Below are 19933 nucleotides of genomic sequence, written 5' to 3'. Positions count from 1 at the left end.
CGGTCCCATAGACCAGTGAATACGGTGTTTCTCCCGTGCTGGATTTGGGCGTAGTCCGGTATGCCCATAATACTTCAGGTAATAATTCGGGCCATAGCCCTTTAGCTTCTTCGAGCTTCTTTCAATATGTTCAATATTGTTTTGTTGGAAGATTCGGCTTGGCCGTTGGCGGCGGGATGATACGGAGTGGAGAGTATCCGTTCGATGTGCCATTTTTCGAAAAATTCGGTTGTTTCTACCGATGAACTGGGGCCCATTGTCACAGCTGATTTCTTTGGTGATGCCGGAAGGGCATATGATATTTTTTCATATAAAGGCAATGACCTCCTGCTCGCGTATTTGTGCGTACGCACCTGCTTCCACCCATTTAGAGAAATAGTCAGTCAAAACTAGAAGAAAGCGTACCTTTCCTCGTCCTGCCGGTAGGGGGCCGATTATATCTTTTCCCCACTTTATGACGGGCCATGGCGAGGTGACCGAATGGAGAAGCTCCCCTGCTTGGTGTATCTTGGGGGCGTACTTTTGGCACTGCTCGCATCTTCGAACATAATCTGCTGCCTCTTTTTTCATGGTAGGCCAGTAATAGCCAGTGCGGATGAGGCATCAGACAAGGGCGTGGTTCCCTGTATGGGCACCACAATGGCCCTCGTGCACTTCTTCTAATACTTGCCTCGTTTGATGCGGGCCGAGGCACTTAGAAAGGGGACCGCTAAACGTTCTTTTGTAGAGATTGTGATTTATCAGGCTGTACCGGGCAGCTTGTACTCGGAGCTTCTTGACTTCTTTTTTGTCGCGCGGGAGTGTTCCGTCTGGCAGGTAGGGTACAAATTGGTTGCGCCAGTCCCAAGTCAAGTTTAAAGAGAATACCTCGACGTGGTCGATGGCCGAATGAAGGAGAGTGACCACATTTTCTTTGTTGATGTTTTTGGTGGCTGCGGCTAGTTTAGCTAGGCCATCTGCCTCGACGTTTTGTGCCCTGGGGATTTGCTCGAAGCGACATTCATCGAACTCGGGCATCAGCTTCCGGATCTCTGAGTGAAATTTTTTCGTAGCCGTTGCTCTTTGATTTGGTAAGTCTCGGTGACTTGATTTACGACGAGTTGAGAGTCGCAGTGGAGGATGAGTCGACGGGCCCCGTATTTGATGGCCAGTTTCATGCCTGCAATCACAGCCTCATACTCGGCCTCGTTGTTAGTCATCTCGGGACATCATATGGACTGGCAAATTATTTTGCCCGAGGGGACTTCGAGGACGAGTCCCAATCCCGATCCCGAGGCATTCGCAGAGCCGTCAGTATGGAGGGTCCACAGGTCAGTATGGGTAGAGGCGCGGAGGGCCTCTTTTTCCACCTCTGGCAATATCCCTGCACTGAAGTCGGCAACAAAATCTGCGAGTACCTGTGACTTGATGGCGGTTCTTGGGTGGTAGGGTATGTCATGATCGTTGAGCTCTATGGCCCATTTGGCGAGCCTACCCGAGAGTTCGGGTTTGTGTAGGATGCCCCTTAGGGGGAAGGTTGTTATTACCTTTATGGGATGGCATTGAAAATAAGGTCTGAGCTTTCGTGAAGCTACGACCAGCGCCAGAGCCAATTTTTCGAGGTGGGGATACCTCGTCTCGGCGTCTACCAACGTTTTGCTGATATAATAAATAGGGGATTGCGTACCTTTGTTTTCGCGGACCAAGACGGCGCTGACAGCGACTTCGGACACTGCCAGATACACAAGTAGGCATTCGCCGGGGTCTGCCTTGATGAGCAGTGGCGGCGAAGATAAATATGCCTTCAATTTCCTTAGGGCCTCGATGCATTCTTCATTCCATTGTAGTCCATGATCTTTCCTCAACACACTGAAGAATTTATGGCATCTGTCCGAGGACCGCGAGATGAACCTTGATAAGGCGGCTATTCGCCCCATTAGTTTCTGTACCTGCTTCTTACTGTGCAGGACCTCGGGTATTGTGTCTATAGCCTTGATCTGGTCTGGGTTGACTTCGATGCCTCGTTGCGATACGAGGAAGCCTAGAAATTTTCCCGAGGCCACGCCGAAGGCGCATTTTTCTGGGTTCAACTTCATCCCATATTGCCTCAATATCTCGAAGGCTTGCTTTAAGTGGTCGATATGGTCCTCTTTCTTAACCGATTTTACTAACATGTCATCGATATAAACCTCCATTGTCTTACCGAGTTGTTCCTTGAACATCTTGGTGACCAACCTTTGGTACGTTGCACCCGCGTTTTTCAGTTCGAAGGGCATCACTTTGTAGCAGTACGTCCCTTGATGGGTGATAAAAGTTGTCTTTTCTTGGTCCTCTTCGGCCATTAAGATTTGGTTATAGCAGGAGTAGGCGTCCAAGAAACTTAGCAGCTCGTGCCCCGTTGCATCGATTAGTTGGTCGATATGGGGCAATGGGAAAAAGTCCTTTGGGCATGCCTTGTTCAGGTCGGTGAAGTCTACACACATTCTCCATTTCCCATTTTTCTTTTTAACCATGACCACGTTAGCGACCCATTGGGGGTACTTCGATTCTCTGATGGTACCGTTGGCTAGTAATTTATCTACCTCTTCACTGACTGCCTCGTTGATTGTGGCGTTGAATTTCCTTCTTATCTGCCGTACGGGCGAATAAAGTGGGTCGACATTCAACTTGTGAGTGGCGATGTCTTTTGGGATCCCCGGCATATCTGAATGAGAGAAAGCAAATAAATCTGCATGGTTAGTTAAGAATTCGTGGTACTTACCTGGGTCGGAGAGGTTGTGTCCGATGTAGGCTTTTTTTGAACTGTCGACACTGTCCAGCTGGACCGGGTCGAGGTTCTCGACTGTCGCTTTGCAAGCTTTTACGACATCTGGGTCCCTAATAACCTCTGTTGTCGGGTTGATTTTGGTTCCCGACATGGCTAATTGCTACGCTTCCGCACGTGCTCCCTCAGCTGTTTGGTATGTGTGCAGTCTTGGGCAATTCGATAACATTCCTGGGCGGTGCGTGGCTCACCTCGAATGCTGAATATTCCCCATGGGGTGGGAAACTTGATTACATGGTAGAGACTAGAGGGGATGGCTCGCATGGCGTGTATCCACGGGCGTCATATGATGACGTTGTAAGCCGTTTCCTGGTTCATGATGTGGAATGTGGTTTCCAGCGTGACTCCTCCCGCCAAAACTGGCAGTGATATCTCTCCGGAGGTTCGCTCTACTGCATTGTTAAAACCTGTTAGCGTTATGCAACGCGGTATTACCTTATCTTCGAGCCTCATTTGCATGAGGACCCTCGGGTGGATAATACACGCGCCGCTTCCGTCGTCTACTATGATTCTTTTTACGTCAGTATCAGCAATGCGTAAAGTTATAACTAAAGCATCGTAATGAGGGAAAGACAAACCGTCGGCATCAGACTTATCGAAGGTGATACTATCTTCGAAGTCATCATACTGTTCGTGAGCGATCGCGCACTTCAACTTGTGTGTGGTGGTGAACTTTACATGGTTGATTGCCGAGTCGTCGCCGCCACCGATGATCATCTGTATGGTGCATGCTGGAGAGGGTGGCTTCGGTGGTCCTTGGGACTGATCGCGTCCCCTGGCAAAATTAGCTCTCCCTTTATCGCTGAGCAGCTCCTTCAGGTATCCCTGGTTCAGCATTCTGACCACTTCCTGTCGTAGGCCTATGCAATCTTCGGTCTTGTGTCCCCTTTCCTGATGGAACTCGCATAGGACGTTCGACCTCCTCGCACTAGGATCTGATTTCATTTTCTGCGGCCATTGTACCTTCGTGCCCAGTTTCTCCAGTGCGTACACTATTTCTGAAGGTGAGACACAAAAGTTATGAGCGGATAATAATGGAGGCATACCTCTTTCATTCCGAAGCGGGGCGGCGTGTCGTTGCAAGGCGTCTGGATGTCTCGGAGGAGGCGGATTAGGGGCTCTGACGTAGGGCTGATGCCTTTCTCTGTTGAATCGTGGGAGTGGTTCCTGTCGCCCATCATTACGTCGATCCCTCCTGACTTCTTATTGCACTGATGTCAGTTGTTGGGTTGGACCGTTAAGATCGTCTTCGTCTGCTCTCACTTCAGCGCAGTAGGCATTGTGGATCTCCTCCCGCGTAGTGGGGGGATACTTCATGAGTCGATTGAGCAGCTTCTTGGTCGCTTTCGACCCATCTCTGTTTAACCCGTTTTGGAAAGCAACAACCGCCATTCCTTCTGATACGTTCGGCAAGCCCATTCTTACCCTGTTGAATCGTGCCAGGAAGTCTCTGAGTCCTTCGCCCGTTGTTTGCCTGATCACAAAGATATCGTTGACCCTCGCTTCAGCCTTCTTTGCTCCTGCATGGGCGGTGGCGAACTTATCCGCCATCTCTCCGAACGTCGATATCGATCTGGCTGGTAGTTGAGAGTACCATGTTAGCGCTCCTCCTGTCAAAGTTTCACCGAACTTTTTCAGCAGCACTGACGGCACATGTTCTTTCGATAAGTCGTTGCCTTTTACAGCGGTTACATAATGGATCAGATGATCTTCTGGATCCGTGGTCCCGTCATATATTCTCAAGTATGGGGGCATCTTGAAGGTTTTAGGGATCGGGTGAGAAGCAGCTTCCTCACTATACGGTTGCTCGACGAACCTTCCCACGTCACGTTTCGGCAGTAGCTTAGGGGCATCGGGTATTTTGTCTACCCTTTCCTGGTGCTCCTTCATTTGATCACGAAGCGCTTTATTCTCGTTCTCCATTTCTTCCATTTTCTTAAGAATGATTGTGAGTGCATTATCGCTTGCGTTGATATCGGTGTGGGCGCCGTTTGTCCGTATAGCACTTGGTTCACCGGCGACAGCCGCGATTTCCGCCGTTGATGAGTCTTTAAGATTTCCCTGAGATGGTTTCTCGAGCATGCCATTTAGAGTGTTTGTCAACCATTCCTCTAGTAGCTTTTTGACTACTGGGGGCGTTTCCTTTGCTGCAGACGTTGAAGCCCCTCTTTCATGCAAGATCGTTAGATCTTCGAGTGAAGAGGGTGATATCTCCTCCTCCGGAACACTGCTTGGTGTTACATTCGCAACATTTTCTCTATCGGCCTCGTTGAGGGGGCCTATGAGGTTGGTTGTGACATCCGCTATCATCTTCGGCCTTGATTCTTTATCTGCCATTTGTCAGTTTTACGGAGTTTGAAGTATAGTAATTGTTGTTCTTGATATCCTAGATGTGAACTATGATTTCGACTACCGAAATCCCCACAGACGGCGCCAAATTGTTTGACTCAAAAGTTGTTTAACAGTTTTTAAGCAAATCAATCGATATAGATGAAGGGGTAAATCGTAGTTGAAGATAGTAAACCCTAGGATGATCTTGAGTATAGGATCAGCTAGCAATCATATAAATTGGAGAAACAAGAGAAGGTGATAATATTCGAAACGTAAGAGAGAGATAATGTTAGAGAGAGAAGAAAGAGAGAGAAGAGAGAGAGATCATGTATTTCCAGAAAAAATGAATCCCCTTTACAAGGTTTGGATCCCTCTTTATATAATAGAGGATCCTTACTTGATATTAAAAGACCAAAAATAAAGTACATGCTATGGAATGACCGACATGGTCACGAAGTCGTCCTTCTTGTCATTCATAGGTCGCCCCTCTAGCTGGACTTACGTACATTCGGTCGTGCTGACTTAAGGACGTGATCGATCAAATTCGACCCCATACACATATAGATTATGACAATTTGATATTTTTTATATCACATACGCCGTCGACAAACTTCACATAAATTATCTGTTATAGAAATACAATCTCAACAAAAATAATAAAGAGCGCTGTATTTTATTATCCGTTACAAAAATTGGAAGACTGTTCATGAAATATAAATCATACCAATCACCTCGCGTAGTCCAGAATTGTTGTTTGATATGCACACGAGTAAGAAGGAGTAGAACTATATACTGTAAATATAGAAAACTGATTTGACAAAACTGTGAAATCATGTATATGGAGAAAGAGTTCGTGGGTGAGGAGTTGAAATCGTACCGAGATATCATGGGATTGAAGAACCGAATCTGTAGGATTGATATTTTTAGGGCAAATAGGCGTTGCGTTCCTTAAAAATTACTGTGTTCCTTAAAAACGGTAGATATAAAGTGTAGAAATTATTGTTTCTTTTAAAAATATATACCTATTTAATTGTTTTCAAATTAAAAATTTAAAAAGAGAAACTAATTTTACCTAAATTAACTAATCTGTCCTAAAGTTTTTATATGGCATTTTATGCACACGACAATTGGCAAAATCTCAAGCCTGACTTTCTTCCTTTTAAGTAAATATAGATTTGCGCTAAATACCCTAATAATCTGACTCACTTGCAAATACATCCTTTATATTTTCAAATCAAATAGTTACATCCTCTTAATTATGAAAATTCTACAAAAATATTAGCTTGAATAAAATTTTCATTTTGCTAGATTGTTAAGAGTTTAGTTTAAACATGAGGTATATCTGTTACTAAAAATCTTGAAATGTAATTACTAGAAAAGAATTACAATTACATATAAGAAGTTCTTATGCATTTGTTGTAATGAAATTTAAGAAAGAAGATAAATATTTTGGTTGGGAACTTTTATTCAAGTATTTGATTAAAATAGACAATTAACATCTTTTTGGTACATATATCTTTAAAACATTAAATAGGAAATGAACACAAAATACTTATTTAGGCTATACCAATAATTATTTCTCCATTTGTTCCAATTTATAGTTACTACTTTTAGCATCAATTTTTTTTTCCTTTCATCGTGATTATGTGTCTTTTTTAAATATATTAAATTGTTAATTATTATATATTTTTAAAATATATAAAATTTATTTTAAACAATTAGAAATTTTTATGTCTAAATTCATACTAAAATTAAATAGTTTGACCATCGTACTTCACGTGTCCATTAAAAATGGGTCGGAGTGAGCAATAGCTATCTATCACCTTAAAACATGTAAGCTATCTACTATATTTTTTTAATTATAATATTTGTCATATACGAATTTTTCAAAGATGACATGTTTCAATAAATATTTTTTACAGGTAGAATTTAAACTCAGAAATAAATATGATCAGAATATTAAAAGGACGGTGAAAGAAAAAAGAATATTAAAAGGGCGAGCGCGCTAAGGAAAGCGAAGAAACAGCTCCCGCCGACTCGACGTATAAATAGCTTAGGGTTTGAGAAGAAACAAGGATCGCCCTTCACTCCTCTCCGCCTAGGGTTCTACCACCGCGAAGCTGAAACAATGGCATTTTGGGGTAAAATTTTCTCAACTGTTTTCTACTGCTATTTTATCATTCATTACTGCGTTTAACATTAGAGCCTTAACATGTTGTATTTACACGCTTGCTACCCCATTTGAATCCATAAATAGTATGTACGGCAATTTTTTTTGTTTTGTTTTTTAATAGGAATTGAAGTGAAACCTGGAAAGCCAGTCACTCATTATTTTGACAATGCGAGAGGAAGGCTCCGAATTTCTCAGGTGATTTATATATAAATTAATTAAATCTCAGATTCCCAATGTTATAGACTTATAGCTAAATTTGAAGTTGGTCTCTAAATTTCTGAATTTTGAGTAAAGTGAGTTGAAAATCAATACCGGCTTTGTATTTTAAACTACTTTAATCTTAATTTTATGTACTCCTTGTCCCGATTTATATGTTAGTCTCTCCATTTTGGGATGTCCCAAATTGTTTTAATTTCCATACAGCTTGAACTTTGATGTAATATTTTCCACATCAAACTAATTTTTCAAACACTACTTTAATACTTTCTTCAAGTATCACGAATATAATATATTGGTCAAATTGATTACTAATTGTGCTTTATGTCGAGTCGTGTACTGTTATATAAAATGAAAATGGAGTGAGTTGTTTCGACTTCACATAACAAAGCAAAAAGATTAGACGAAGGGAAAAAGTTTACAAGAAGCTCAAAAGCAAAGATTAGGTTTTCTTTTGGGTCAAACTGGGATTCCATTTATCATGCATATTTATTTTTTGTTGAGGATAACCAGGAGATTGACCACTTTTAGCTCCTTGTTCTGTGTGTTGTGGCATTTCAGGCAACATTGGGAATTGGCAATGTTGAAACTAAAAGTTTGGTACAGTGTAATGTGGGGAACAAGAGTCCTGTTTTCCTCTGTGCTTTGTTACCTAACAAGACAGAGTCGTGCCATTTGGATTTAGAGTTCGAGGAGGCAGATGATGTGGTTTTTTCTGTTCTTGGTCCAAGAACTGTTTATCTGACTGGTTACTATGTGGGTAACAGTGGACGAGCAAATGTAAACAGTGATACTGAGTCGTTTGGGGAGGATATTGTAGATACAGAAACAGGGGAATCCTGCCACGGGACTGATGAGGACGAGTATGATGATAGCTTTATCAATGATGGTGAACCAGAAATATCCCCACCTTCACATGCTTCAAGCAGCGGAGGTATCTTTTAGCTCACATGCGAACATGCAAGATTGAAGCTATCAATTGTTCCTTAAATTTGAATGAGTTCTGCCCCTACCCTTTGGAACTGCTTATCTCCTTGGGTGTGGGATATGATAGTCCAGTGGGATCTCTCTTAAACAAACAAAAGAGGGATTGTAGGGAAGATTGCTAATCCACTCTCTTCCTCGAAGTGTAATTTTTTGATACAAATGACCTGCTGGTGTCTGAGTTTCTCTTTTCGGTATTTTTCCCCCGATAATGTACGCTAGGTACCCGCATCTTCCCACTAGTACAGGTATCAGGTAATATGTCCACAAAGGGTTAGATAGATAGAAAAAAAAAACACCTAGTCCACAAAGGGTTAGATAGATAGAAAAAAAAAACACCTAGCTTTTTTCCTGTCTGCTAGGATTCGGACCCTGGCCTCCTTCATCGGCTGCTGAGCCACACCCTTGGGGCTAGTCTATTATCATTATTCATTCCGAATTTCTATTCTTCTAATAATTTTTTTGGTGTTTCCAGTTCAAGTAGACGATGAGAACTTGTCAGACAATAAGCTTCACAAACACAATAGCAACCATAAAAGGCTTAGGAAGAAGTACCAAGTAAGTGAGTCCGAAGATGAGGATATCTTGCAGGACACAGATGAAGACAATTGTCTCTTATCTGCACTTAAGAAGAAAGCTGATGTGAAGGCTAAAACATCAGAAGATAATCAAAAGAATGACATGCTAAGTGCCGAGGCTCCTCATAGGACAGAAAATGGTGGCACGGTGGAACATGAAAAGGCAAAGTAAGTCACACTTAAGCAACTACTGATTTCTCTGACTGCAGTAACCTTTTTTGGCTTGACGTGGTACATTATAAGATTTATAAGAAAATAAGGGGATCGAGTATGATAGGAGCTTTTCCCTCAAAAATCACTTTTTGTCTAATCTACATTTTCCCATGAACTCCACAATATCTGCTGAAAGTTTTCAACGTATAGTTGTTCCTTGATCCATACAAGGTACTCAACTCTACCAAAGGAAATCCTACATCGAATCGTTTCATATTATCTCTAGCTTTGAGCCACATATCTTGGGAGTTGGGAGTTAGCTTGAAGAATTTTGTTTAATTGTTCTTTTCTTATATCCATTGTGGCATGTGGACTTGTTGCCAGTTCATGATTGTTTGCCAGAGTATGCTAAGTATTAAGATGACTAGCATCTGGCAGGTTCGTTCTCGAGTAATCTGGAAAAGGAAAAATGAATAGAAGCTATTCCTTAATAAGTGCATGTTATCCTCTCTGCCTTATGGGCATGCATACATGTGGAATGTTCTTTTCCTTTATTCTGTCCATTCCAAGGAACGCTGTTTCATTGCTCGCCTCTAGCAAAGTTTCTAACTTTCTCCCTGCTTATTTTGCTCCTCTTAGTGAGCACAGACATGAAAATAGCATTAAATCGAGCAAGAAGAGGAAACAGCCTGAGGGCAATGGTCGTAAACTTCTTGAAGCAGATACTAGCAGTGATGGGAAGGACAACAAAGAGGATAACACAAAGCTGGTTGACTCTGGGACGGCAGTGATTAATACGTAAGATGTTGATTTATTTAATAATGTAAATGTTTGTTTCGTGCTGTGCATCACTGATTTATCGACCACCTATGCACTAATCAAGTTATTTTTTCAGTAGGTTATTCATACACCTCATTACCCTTCTAATTTTTTTTCAAGCTACGTACTCTGGCAGGAAAGATGGCAAATTTGATACTCTAGAGCCTCCAGCAGAGGAGGATTCTAAACGTGGTCCAAAGTCAAAGAAAAGAAAACATTCTGTGGAAGCCAAATCTGTTGAAAGCCATGATACAACAGCTGATATCACTCTTAAAGAGGGTAAACTGAAACAAGATCCACTAAAAGCTGGTCAGCAGGATGAGGATCCATTTGCATTTGCATTAGATGAAGAAGATCAAAAACTGACAATCAATAAGTGAGTTTTTTAATAGTTAATTAGCAGTGTTGTTTTCTCCAAAACTCCGCTGAATCCTGATCCTGCCTACTGTCTGAAGCCCTGAATAAGGCACCCTACCGTTATCAAAGATCTTTTTTGTTGAGAGGAAATAGGTTGGAAAGACCTGAATCTTCTTTGAACTAGTAAATATTAATATTACTCCCTCCGTTTCAATTTAGATGACGTAGTTTGACTAGGCACAAAGTTTAAGGAAAAAAAAAGAAATTTTGGATAACATGTAGTGCTAAAAGCTTAAGGGGCAAAAGCTTAGTGAGACTATGATATTTGTGTGGCTATAAAAGCTTCTCATTAAGGGTAAAGTGATATAATGAAAAGTTTAATGTTAAATTATTTCTAAATATAAAAATGTGTCATTCTTTTTGGAACGGACTAATAAGGAAAGTATGTCATCTAAATTGAAACGGATGCAGTATATCATTATGCCAATTCTGATAAACATACTCTGACATCATGCAGTTTCCTTTCTCCCTGATTCCCTATTCAAGGTTGAATGCTAAAGCCTCCTAGAATTTGTTTTTAGGGTCTATTTTTGGTTATAACATTTGACCATTTCATGCACGCAGAAGCATTGATGGAAAATCTGACTCCGTAGCTGATGGGCACCAATTGGATAAGAAAATTAAAAAGAAGAAGAAAAAGAAGACGAAGGCTCAGGAGGACTGTATGGTTAACATTGATCTTCCGGTTCTGCAAGAGAATGAAATGAATAGACAATCCGTGGATGTTGAGGACAAGAGTCTGAAGGTCAAGTCTACTGTAATAAGGACTTTATCTAACGGGTTGACCATTGAAGAGCTTGCAACGGGTGAACCCGATGGAAAATTGGCTGCTCCAGGAAAGAAGGTAAATTACTTGAGAATTTATAGTTATTTCAAACTATTAATGTTACATTAAGCAGCCTTGCCTCAGAAAAAATACAATCTCAACATTGCCTGTTGCATGAACTGTTGCGCAGATCAAAGTTTATTACACTGGCAAGCTAAAGGAGAATGGACAAATTTTTTACTCAAATATTGGAAAATCTCCATATAAGTTTCGGCTAGGTACTCACAGGACCCATAGAAGAATCTACTTTGTTTTCGTGAACCTTTATTAAACTCTGCTTTTCCTTTTTATTGTTTGAAGGCGACAAAGACATCATAGAGGGATGGAACCTTGGTCTTGACGGTAAAGACAGTGATGAGTAGATCTGATATCTCATTTCTTATTTAATTCTTTCCTTCGCATCTGCAGCTACTAATCCTTATATTATGTTTCCATAACAGGCATGCGTGTGGGTGATAAAAGAAGGCTCACAGTCCCGCCATCAATGGGGTATGCTGCACATTCAGCTTCTGAAGATATCTTTTTGAAAACAAATCCCTCTCCCTGCTTCCCCCTCATTTTTTTTGGAAGTTCCTCCTTCCAAAATCTTGGTTCCGCTACTGAGTGTACACACTCACACATGTAATTTCCTTTTCTGGTTTTGAATAACTCTTGCTATTTTTGTTCTTGCAGCTACGGTAATCAGGGAGCTGAGGAGAATATCCCACCAAACTCGTGGTTGGTGTATGATATTGAATTAATTGGAGTCCGTCGATAACTCCAGCTTAGCATTATTCATTCGTGGATGAAAGATCATCTATAGGAACTTATCGTTTCTTGAAATTTTGTCACGTGAACTCTCTGTGGAAGTTGGTGCTGAGGCAGGGTCTAGACAAAGAATTAGCGACAGAAATTACAACCACTTTCTTCATTACCAGGACCGATTTGTTGAGGAAAAGCTACTACTCAAAGGCAAAACTTTCCATGCATTTGGGTAGTAATATTTTTGAGCGTGTGAGACAAGAAAAATGGGACAAGCCAGCCTCTCCACCTTCTTTGCAGGTGGTGCATACCTGGTTGTTAGGGTGTTCATGGTTCGGTTTGGATCGGTTTTTCCCTAAAAAGAAACCAAACTAAGTAAGTCGTTTTTTCAAATATTAGAACCAAACCAAACCAATTAAGTCGGTTTTTTCTCGATTCGATTTGTGTCGGGTTTTATTGGTTTTTCGGTTTTTTTTGGTTATTTGTCGGGTTTTTCTTAAATATAAGATATACACTACCAAACACATATTCCGGCGACAACATTTTCGACGTAACACTATCAAATCAATTGCCCTTTGAGAAATCTATTATTTACTAAAATATATTGATGATAATTGAATCAAATAGTGATGAATAATTTAAGGGCTCAATTAAAAATATATTTTTTTAAACACGAAATGGATTTTTACACTTAACAAAAAAAAACTGCCAATCAAAGTAGAATATAAAGGTAAAAATTTGTACTAAAAGTGCAAACGATTAACGTTCATCATAAAAATTTTGAAAATTTCGTATAAATATATATATATATATAAATGGCTACTCCTATAGTCGGTTTGGTTTGGTTTTTTTCGGTTATTTTTTTGATTAAAACCAAAATCGAATCAAATTTGATCGGTTCAAAACCAAAACCAAAACCAAACTAAACCAAAAAGTATCGGTTTGTTTGATCGGTTTGGTTCGATTTTTCGGGTTTTCATGAATACCCCTACTGGTTGTGTTCTTGATTCTCTAATGGAAATTATCTGATATGTAATTTGGGTTGTTTTTAGTGAGCTTTCTTAGCTGAAAGAATCATTTCAATTATATTGATAGTGTCGTTAGAAGTATAAGAAATTTGATCTCCGTATAATATTCGTGTGATTTGCATGAAGTTTTGATTCCGGTCTAAGATCTTGGATAACTAATACAGTATAATTTATGTATAACTACTTGAATGTTTTAGTTCCATTTGTGGAATTTAGTCATGGAAATTAGACGTATCCCTATTCTGGTACAACTTTTATAAAGGTTAGAACGTGAGATAAGAATATATGCTTTAGCAATGTATAGTTTTAAGAGTATTTACAAGAAAAAATGTCTTGAATCAGACAATTCCTAGATAATAATTTATGCATTAGGATTGAATAGACGGTAAAAATTTACCCGCACCGGATGTTTACACCAAGCCAATAGATATATGACATGTGTCTTGCATATGGACTTCAATCATTTAACCATGGTAAATTACATGTTAACATGGCTCCTTGTTAGAAAAGCCTCAGCCAATGGAGAGAGATAATAAAATCTCAAAGAACAAACTTGAGCATGGAATAATAAAATAAAGCTCATCAAGGTCTAAGATTCATCATCTCTCTCCTTTCCCTTATCCTAAACCTCCCTTCCCCATTGCACAAAATAAGTAGAAAATCTTTTTTACGAAGTGTCATTTCTTGCTGAAAATGCTAATTGCCACGATATGCATCTCTAGGTTTTCTTTTCTATTTTCCTCCCAGGAATATACTCATAATATCATCCTCTACTTTAGCCTCTGATTTCAAATTTTGCGAGTCCGGTTCAGGCTTGACCATAAAGCTTCTGGCCTCGTGTTCTGGAATTTCACTGATAAATCCAGCACAACAAGAAAGAAGTAAACATGGAGCCAGAGCAACGTCAGTAGTTCAATATATTAAAGAAATTAGAAGTATGACAAGACCTGTCTGGAGCTTCCGTCTTGGTTATCAAGGTCATTCCATGAGATGCAAGAAATTGACAAAAACTTCTCAGGTCTTTTTCTTGGCAGAATATATACAGGTGGCACAGGAAATCATTGAACTGCTTTGGTTCCTAAACAAGTTAAATTAGTGTTGCTTCGTTAGTTAAAATGGGCTCTTAGCACAGATGATCGATATTTAACTAGCGACAAAAAGAGAAGACAGAAACATACTTGCTCAAGGATGCAACCTCTGCGTAGAGCCACTAAACATTCCAATGCTTTATCATATGTATCCCCTTCACAAGAATTCTCTACAAGATCAAAGGTCTTATTTTTCATATCCTGAATGGCCTTACTAATCCATCCTGGATTATCTCTTCGAGACATCATCTCCTCAAAGTCTTTAACAGGATTTATGTCTCCAATTTTCTCAACTTTGTCTTTGGATGAGTATCCTATGGAGTCAATAGCCTTGGCATCAGCATCTTTGTCGAACTCTTCTCCTTCCCCGTCTGATCCTGAAGGTCTCTCTTTCATAATTCTTCTAGTTGATTTTTTCAGCTGCACGTTAATGATATATAAAAGTTGATAAGACTTAAAAACCTCCATCGCTGGACTATTCTAGAATGTCTAATTTGAATAAAGGATGAATATTGAAAGTTACCTTTGGATTCTCTTTTAGTTCAAAGGACCTACGGAATTCCTCTATGATGGACTTGTTTTGAGAAAGAAGTTCAACATCAGGTTCTGTTATCTTTCTGAGGGTTTCATCAAGTGGAGGAACAGCTGCATCCGGGTGCTTTGACTTCAAGTCAAGATAGCGGTAGTAACGCTGGATATTTGCAGAATCATAGTTGTTTAGAAATTCAGCGCAAAAGGCGGTTGGTTATAGAGCACAATCAGAATTCTTAAGTTATGATTTTTCTTATTTCACATTAGGAAAGCGAGAGTTCACTGACAAGCAGCACCATTTATATTCTTAAGACCCGATTCTCCAGGGATTTAAATCACCAGCGTCCTGTTATGCACATATATTTAATATGAAGTACCACCTAGAACCTTATAACATGGAGTTATGGAAGTGATTAATTTTTTTGAGAATGAATTATGGAAGTGATTAATCAAATCAAGTTATCCACCTAAGCAGCGAAAAGGTTGTCAATACCAACTAAAAGACAATTATAACTCACTAACATGAACGAGCATTCTACCTATTTACTTTTAACCAAATTCAGCGAGAAAAGAAAGTATGAAATGTTAATGCATCAGTTTGCTAATTGCTACAATGACTGTGACCAACTGGCAAGAACATATTTTAACAATAATATTTCTATATTCAGGCAACTCTTCACAAAAAAAATGTAGATGATGCTCTCAATCAGTGACCTAAGTGAACGGGTAGTTTCAAACTTAAATATTACAATGATATCCTGCAACCAGCGTGACAACATACCTCCAAAACAGGATTAGGTGTAAAGTCAGGTGGCAAAATTTCCTGTTTTCCAGGTGGTGCAAGATCCAACATCTGAACCAATTTATCTGCTGCCTCTTGTTGCTTTTCATTTGGCTGCATTGACGAAGGCAGATTTCTGAAAGAAGGAAACTGGAACTCCCTAACATCCTCGGCAAAGGGAAGAATATTGAAGTAAAATGAATCAGGCTGCCAAAGCAATGATCATGAGAATGTCAACAATCTAAGAATGGAATATCCACAAAAACAAGTGACCAGAACAATCAAAAAGTGAGAATTTAAACCATACAGTATTATCCTCGTCAGAGACACTTGGTGTTAGGACCCCAACAACAACATTACCCTGTCCTTGCCTCCATACACATCGGACAATTGCTACTTTGTTCATTTCCTTCATTGCCCTTGCCAAAGCAGAAAGTGCAAGGATGGCCTTTTTGTTGCCAGGTTCGGCTATGAAGATATTTACATCTTTCAGGTAGTAATGCCTGAGTACATGGATTATCATTGTGAGAAGATTGGAGAGATAAACGACACAAGAAATTCCCTAAAAATCAAATGTTAACCAGAACAAACTGTGTATATAGTACTCAAGAAGCCAAAATATACCGCATTATATTTGAAGCTTCCGTGAATCCTAGAAGCTTCACACTTTTCTCAGGTTTGAACTTTACAGCCTCCAACTCAGCAGAGGATATAGGAACTACTTGAGGTCCATACCGAAAACCTTTAATCCTTTGTTCTGGTGGCACAACTTTGTTAGGGTCTTCTATGCTTTTATATTCATAATCAACCTTGATTTCATGAGTGGCAAATTTGTCTGTGGGAGGAGCCTTCTCAGAGTACTTTTTTAGAGTGGGAAACTTCTCTTCAGATGTTTTCTTGTAAACCCATACCTAGTAAGAAAAACATTTATTAGAGACTAAACCTCCCGCCAAACTATCTCGAAAACAGAATATTAAGGAAAAGGAAAAAGAGAGGTGCGCATAAAATTAGCAGATAGGGATCAAAAGGGATATATATTAGGTGTACAATTCCAAAGTTACTATCCTACTCTTTTCCTAGACTCCTATAAAATCCTTACAACCTCCATAGATGGTCATCAGATAAAACAGCTTCCAGATGAGAGTATATTATCCGACCTGATTATCACAAAAAATGTGCTGATTCTTTAAAAAGTGAAAACAGCTTCCAGATGAGAGTAAATTACCAAATCTGATTATCACAACAAATGTGCTGATTCTTTAAAAATTGACATTCTGGGAGGATAGTTTTATTGACACTATATATGACAGACTCCTGGGAGAAAAGTCATAAAGAGGTAATGCAAAGACAATCAGTCAAGATTTATTAGGAATGAAGGCCTTTGTTATCTTTCAAACCAGATGTAGAGAAATTCTTCCTTTCTTCAAACAAATCAAGAAAAATCACAACCTCAGTTCAATGGACATTTCAGACATTTGACTAGAATTTCATTTCCTTCTCGAAGTAATAGCTAGAAGGTTTGATAATGGAAATACCAAAAAGGTAAAACACACAATTCTGAGTCACATTGCAGAGACACAGACAGTTTGGTCTGTCTAACTCGGAAAAAACTCAGTAAATAGGGGGAAATCAAAGAAGAAAAAAGTTTTTTTTTGTCAGAAGAAAAAGGTAAAGAAACTACATTGGTAAAAGAATGAGTAAATCAGCATAAGTTTCTCAATTCTCACCTTGATCTTCAATTGTGAGCTTACTTCAAAATCACCTCTGTATATCGTGACTGGTGATATATTACGAGTTCTAAGTGCACCTAACAAAGAAGTTGGAGTTTCCACATGTACTACTTTTGAGGAAGATTTATTCGAGAATACTGATAATAGAACATCATTTTCTTTCATAACTCTCCTATTCGTTTCCAAATCTTGTTTCATTCTAACAATTACGCAGTCCATCTTCATGCCTTGTGCTGCCATCTGTGTAGCAATGGTGTTTACTTGATCTCCTTTTGTTCCTTCAAATGGATCTTTGATGGGAGAAATAGCATTTGTAATAAGGCAAAGACGTTTCTTCCCCTTGTTGGTTTGTCCAAACTTTTTAATCAACATGTCCATTCCGACAACAATCGCATCAAGAACTATTAAATATAGTTAAGGAATCAACAACTCAAAGATCATCATGAGCGCATAAAAATAACAGTTAGATTACCAGTATGAAATCACATGCCACAAGCCCATAGTGTCAAAAATGCCAGTGAATAGGCGACAACAGAACTAACCAGCGCAGAAACATTAAGTTCCACAGCCGAATAGGCACTCTATGGAATGAATAGCTATTATAACTTATATGGACTGCTCTATTTGTGGAGAACTCAATTATTATCTAACAGATATTAATTAATAATGCTTTCTTTTGAAACCTGATTTCAGTTACCAACGACACTAACATAGCTGTGTGTATGAGCATGCATTTTATGTCAATCATAATAGTGTGAAGCAGATGAATCAACATAGAGGAAACAGTATGTTGAGAAAAGAGAGACAACGACTCGAAAACATATTGCATGATTAACAACTTTACTAGTCCAAGCTATATCACAATTCAGTACTTATAGAGGATACAATCTCCGGGAACACTTCCTCGTGGAAGGTTTTGTAGAGCATCAACAAGATCTTCATCTACAACTTTGATATTCCGCAGAACTGTCACGTGTTCGTACCCGCCTACTTCCTCTGTCAATTCGTTCTTGGTATCTAGGAAAAAAATACATATATAGGTCATCTGATGACACTTCCAACAGCAATGCTAAGAAACAGAAGTTTTACCGCAACAAATTCTAGAAAAAAACGGGTAATCATACAAACATGATATAGACAAGTCAGTCCAACAACCCATGCTCCTCTAATAAGAAATCAAGAACAACAGGAAAAGAAAACTACACAAAGCGTGTTCGTCATAATTGAAAATGGTTTCCTTGATAAAATATGTTCATTATCTTGAAATGTGGAAAGTATTTTCCACCAAAAGGCCAAAAATGACTTCTGTCGCTTATGGGCAGAAGTCATCTTACTTTTACAAATATCCAACTCTTAGATTATATCACTTGTTTCAACTATGACTTAGACATTGCTATCAAACTTCACAAAAATATCACCAAAACATTATCCTTATACTCTATTCTTCACCGTATAGGATTTTACTTCTTACTGACCCTTGTATTCAAGAAAATACTCTAGTAATAATGATTTCCTGATAAAATAACATTTTCCACAATGAAATATTAATTCATGTCCAATGCACCAGCAGCCACTATGCAAACGACTTACCTGCAGTTCCAAATAAGACAAACCCCACTTCATCATATCTGCTGAAAATCAGCTACATACACAACAAAGCACAAAATGTGACTTTTTTACCGGATATGTAGAAAATTAACAGTTTAACAAAAATTGAAACAAGAAGAAAGTCAAAGGTGAAAACACACTACCTTCTTCTGTATCAACAATGAGCAAACTTTTTCAATCTCAGGTAAAACTGAGTGCATAGAAGGACCCACATCTATCACTAATACTACCGCTTCCTGTTCCCCAAAAAAAAAAAAAAAAAAAGAACACTCAGTGCCAAACCCCAGAAATAATTTTTAGTATGTAGTAATAAGTATCTAAAAATTTAATCTATTTTTCAAGAATAAAAAGGAAGTAAAGCAAAAATTGATGAAATAAATAGAGGGTATGAAAAAATAACGAAGGAAGAAGAAGATTAAAGACTGAAAATTACTACCTTATTACGGGCCATCTTGAAGAGGAGCAAAAGGGAAATTGTTTATGAGTAATTTTGGAAAGTAGAGGAAGTGCTCATAGGGCTGTTTAGTTCTTATTCCCGCGCCCTGGTTGAATACATCGCAGTTTCTCAAAACTTGTAGCGGAATTTTCACTAAGTTCTACTAGTATCTAAGTATTTGAAAAATGAAGAAAGGGAGATTTCATACATCGCCCCCTCTTTTTCTTGTTTCATCTCTATTTTCCCCCATAAGTTGTAAAATGTCCAAATCCTATAACATAAAATAGGGGTAGGCATCGGTCGATTCGGTTCGGTTGTGAATGTTATCGTTTTGGCATATCGGTTATCGGTTTATAAATATGTTAAACCGATAACCTAAGCGATAAGATATATCGGCTATCGATCGTTATCTCTTCGGTTATCGATTTACCCGATAAGATAACTCAATCTCGATTCTAGAGGGTAGAATTAATGAAAGATAATGTTTACTGTATAAAGAATATGATAAACTTTCTCGATTGTTGTAACCCTCTCAAAGAATATAATAAACCTTACAACATTGTTTCTCTATGTGTAGAATGACAAATTTGGAAGGCTTAGAACAGTAGATAGGGAATTGGGAGAATTGAAAAGTTTATATATCTAAGGGTAAAATTGTATTTTTATAAAGTTTATTGGGTTATCGATTAA

The 19933-nt window shown here is 38.9% G+C and overlaps 2 protein-coding genes across 2 annotated transcripts; one reads left to right on the top strand and one right to left on the bottom strand.

Moving 5' to 3' along the window:
* The first annotated feature begins 7141 nt into the window (after window positions 1-7141).
* LOC109211780 (peptidyl-prolyl cis-trans isomerase FKBP43) lies at window positions 7142-12241 on the top strand. Its single transcript, XM_019375354.1, has 11 exons — window positions 7142-7275; window positions 7429-7502; window positions 8085-8457; window positions 8983-9253; window positions 9878-10036; window positions 10194-10433; window positions 11039-11318; window positions 11431-11518; window positions 11601-11642; window positions 11741-11789; window positions 11973-12241. Exons 1-11 carry the CDS (start codon window positions 7263-7265, stop codon window positions 12055-12057), a joined length of 1674 nt encoding a protein of 557 aa, XP_019230899.1. The 5' UTR covers window positions 7142-7262; the 3' UTR covers window positions 12058-12241.
* A 1258-nt stretch (window positions 12242-13499) lies between these two features.
* Window positions 13500-19414, bottom strand: LOC109211781 (ATP-dependent DNA helicase 2 subunit KU80). Its single transcript, XM_019375355.1, has 12 exons — window positions 19244-19414; window positions 18951-19043; window positions 18790-18841; window positions 18085-18216; window positions 17197-17600; window positions 16094-16380; window positions 15777-15972; window positions 15470-15676; window positions 14681-14848; window positions 14248-14577; window positions 14017-14147; window positions 13500-13922 (listed from the first exon to the last, which is right to left on the bottom strand). Exons 1-12 carry the CDS (start codon window positions 19256-19258, stop codon window positions 13802-13804), a joined length of 2136 nt encoding a protein of 711 aa, XP_019230900.1. The 5' UTR covers window positions 19259-19414; the 3' UTR covers window positions 13500-13801.
* Between the last annotated feature and the right edge of the window lie 519 nt (window positions 19415-19933).

Source organism: Nicotiana attenuata, unplaced genomic scaffold (genome assembly GCF_001879085.1).
Source record: "Nicotiana attenuata strain UT unplaced genomic scaffold, NIATTr2, whole genome shotgun sequence".
Classification (NCBI taxonomy): Eukaryota; Viridiplantae; Streptophyta; class Magnoliopsida; order Solanales; family Solanaceae; genus Nicotiana; species Nicotiana attenuata.
Note: the sequence above shows the minus strand (reverse complement) of the source record. Positions and strands in the feature narration are given on the sequence as shown.

Bases quoted from the DNA above. Each gene is read 5' to 3' on its own strand.
- LOC109211781 (XM_019375355.1), bottom strand. The intron at 16,381-17,196 runs GTGAGAATTGAG...TTTTCTTACTAG, and splicing joins GCTCACAATTGAAGATCAAG to GTATGGGTTTACAAGAAAAC. The intron at 15,677-15,776 runs GTATGGTTTAAA...TTGCTTTGGCAG, and splicing joins TCTCTGACGAGGATAATACT to CCTGATTCATTTTACTTCAA.
- LOC109211780 (XM_019375354.1), top strand. The intron at 7,503-8,084 runs GTGATTTATATA...GTGGCATTTCAG, and splicing joins GAAGGCTCCGAATTTCTCAG to GCAACATTGGGAATTGGCAA. The intron at 11,319-11,430 runs GTAAATTACTTG...ACTGTTGCGCAG, and splicing joins TGGCTGCTCCAGGAAAGAAG to ATCAAAGTTTATTACACTGG.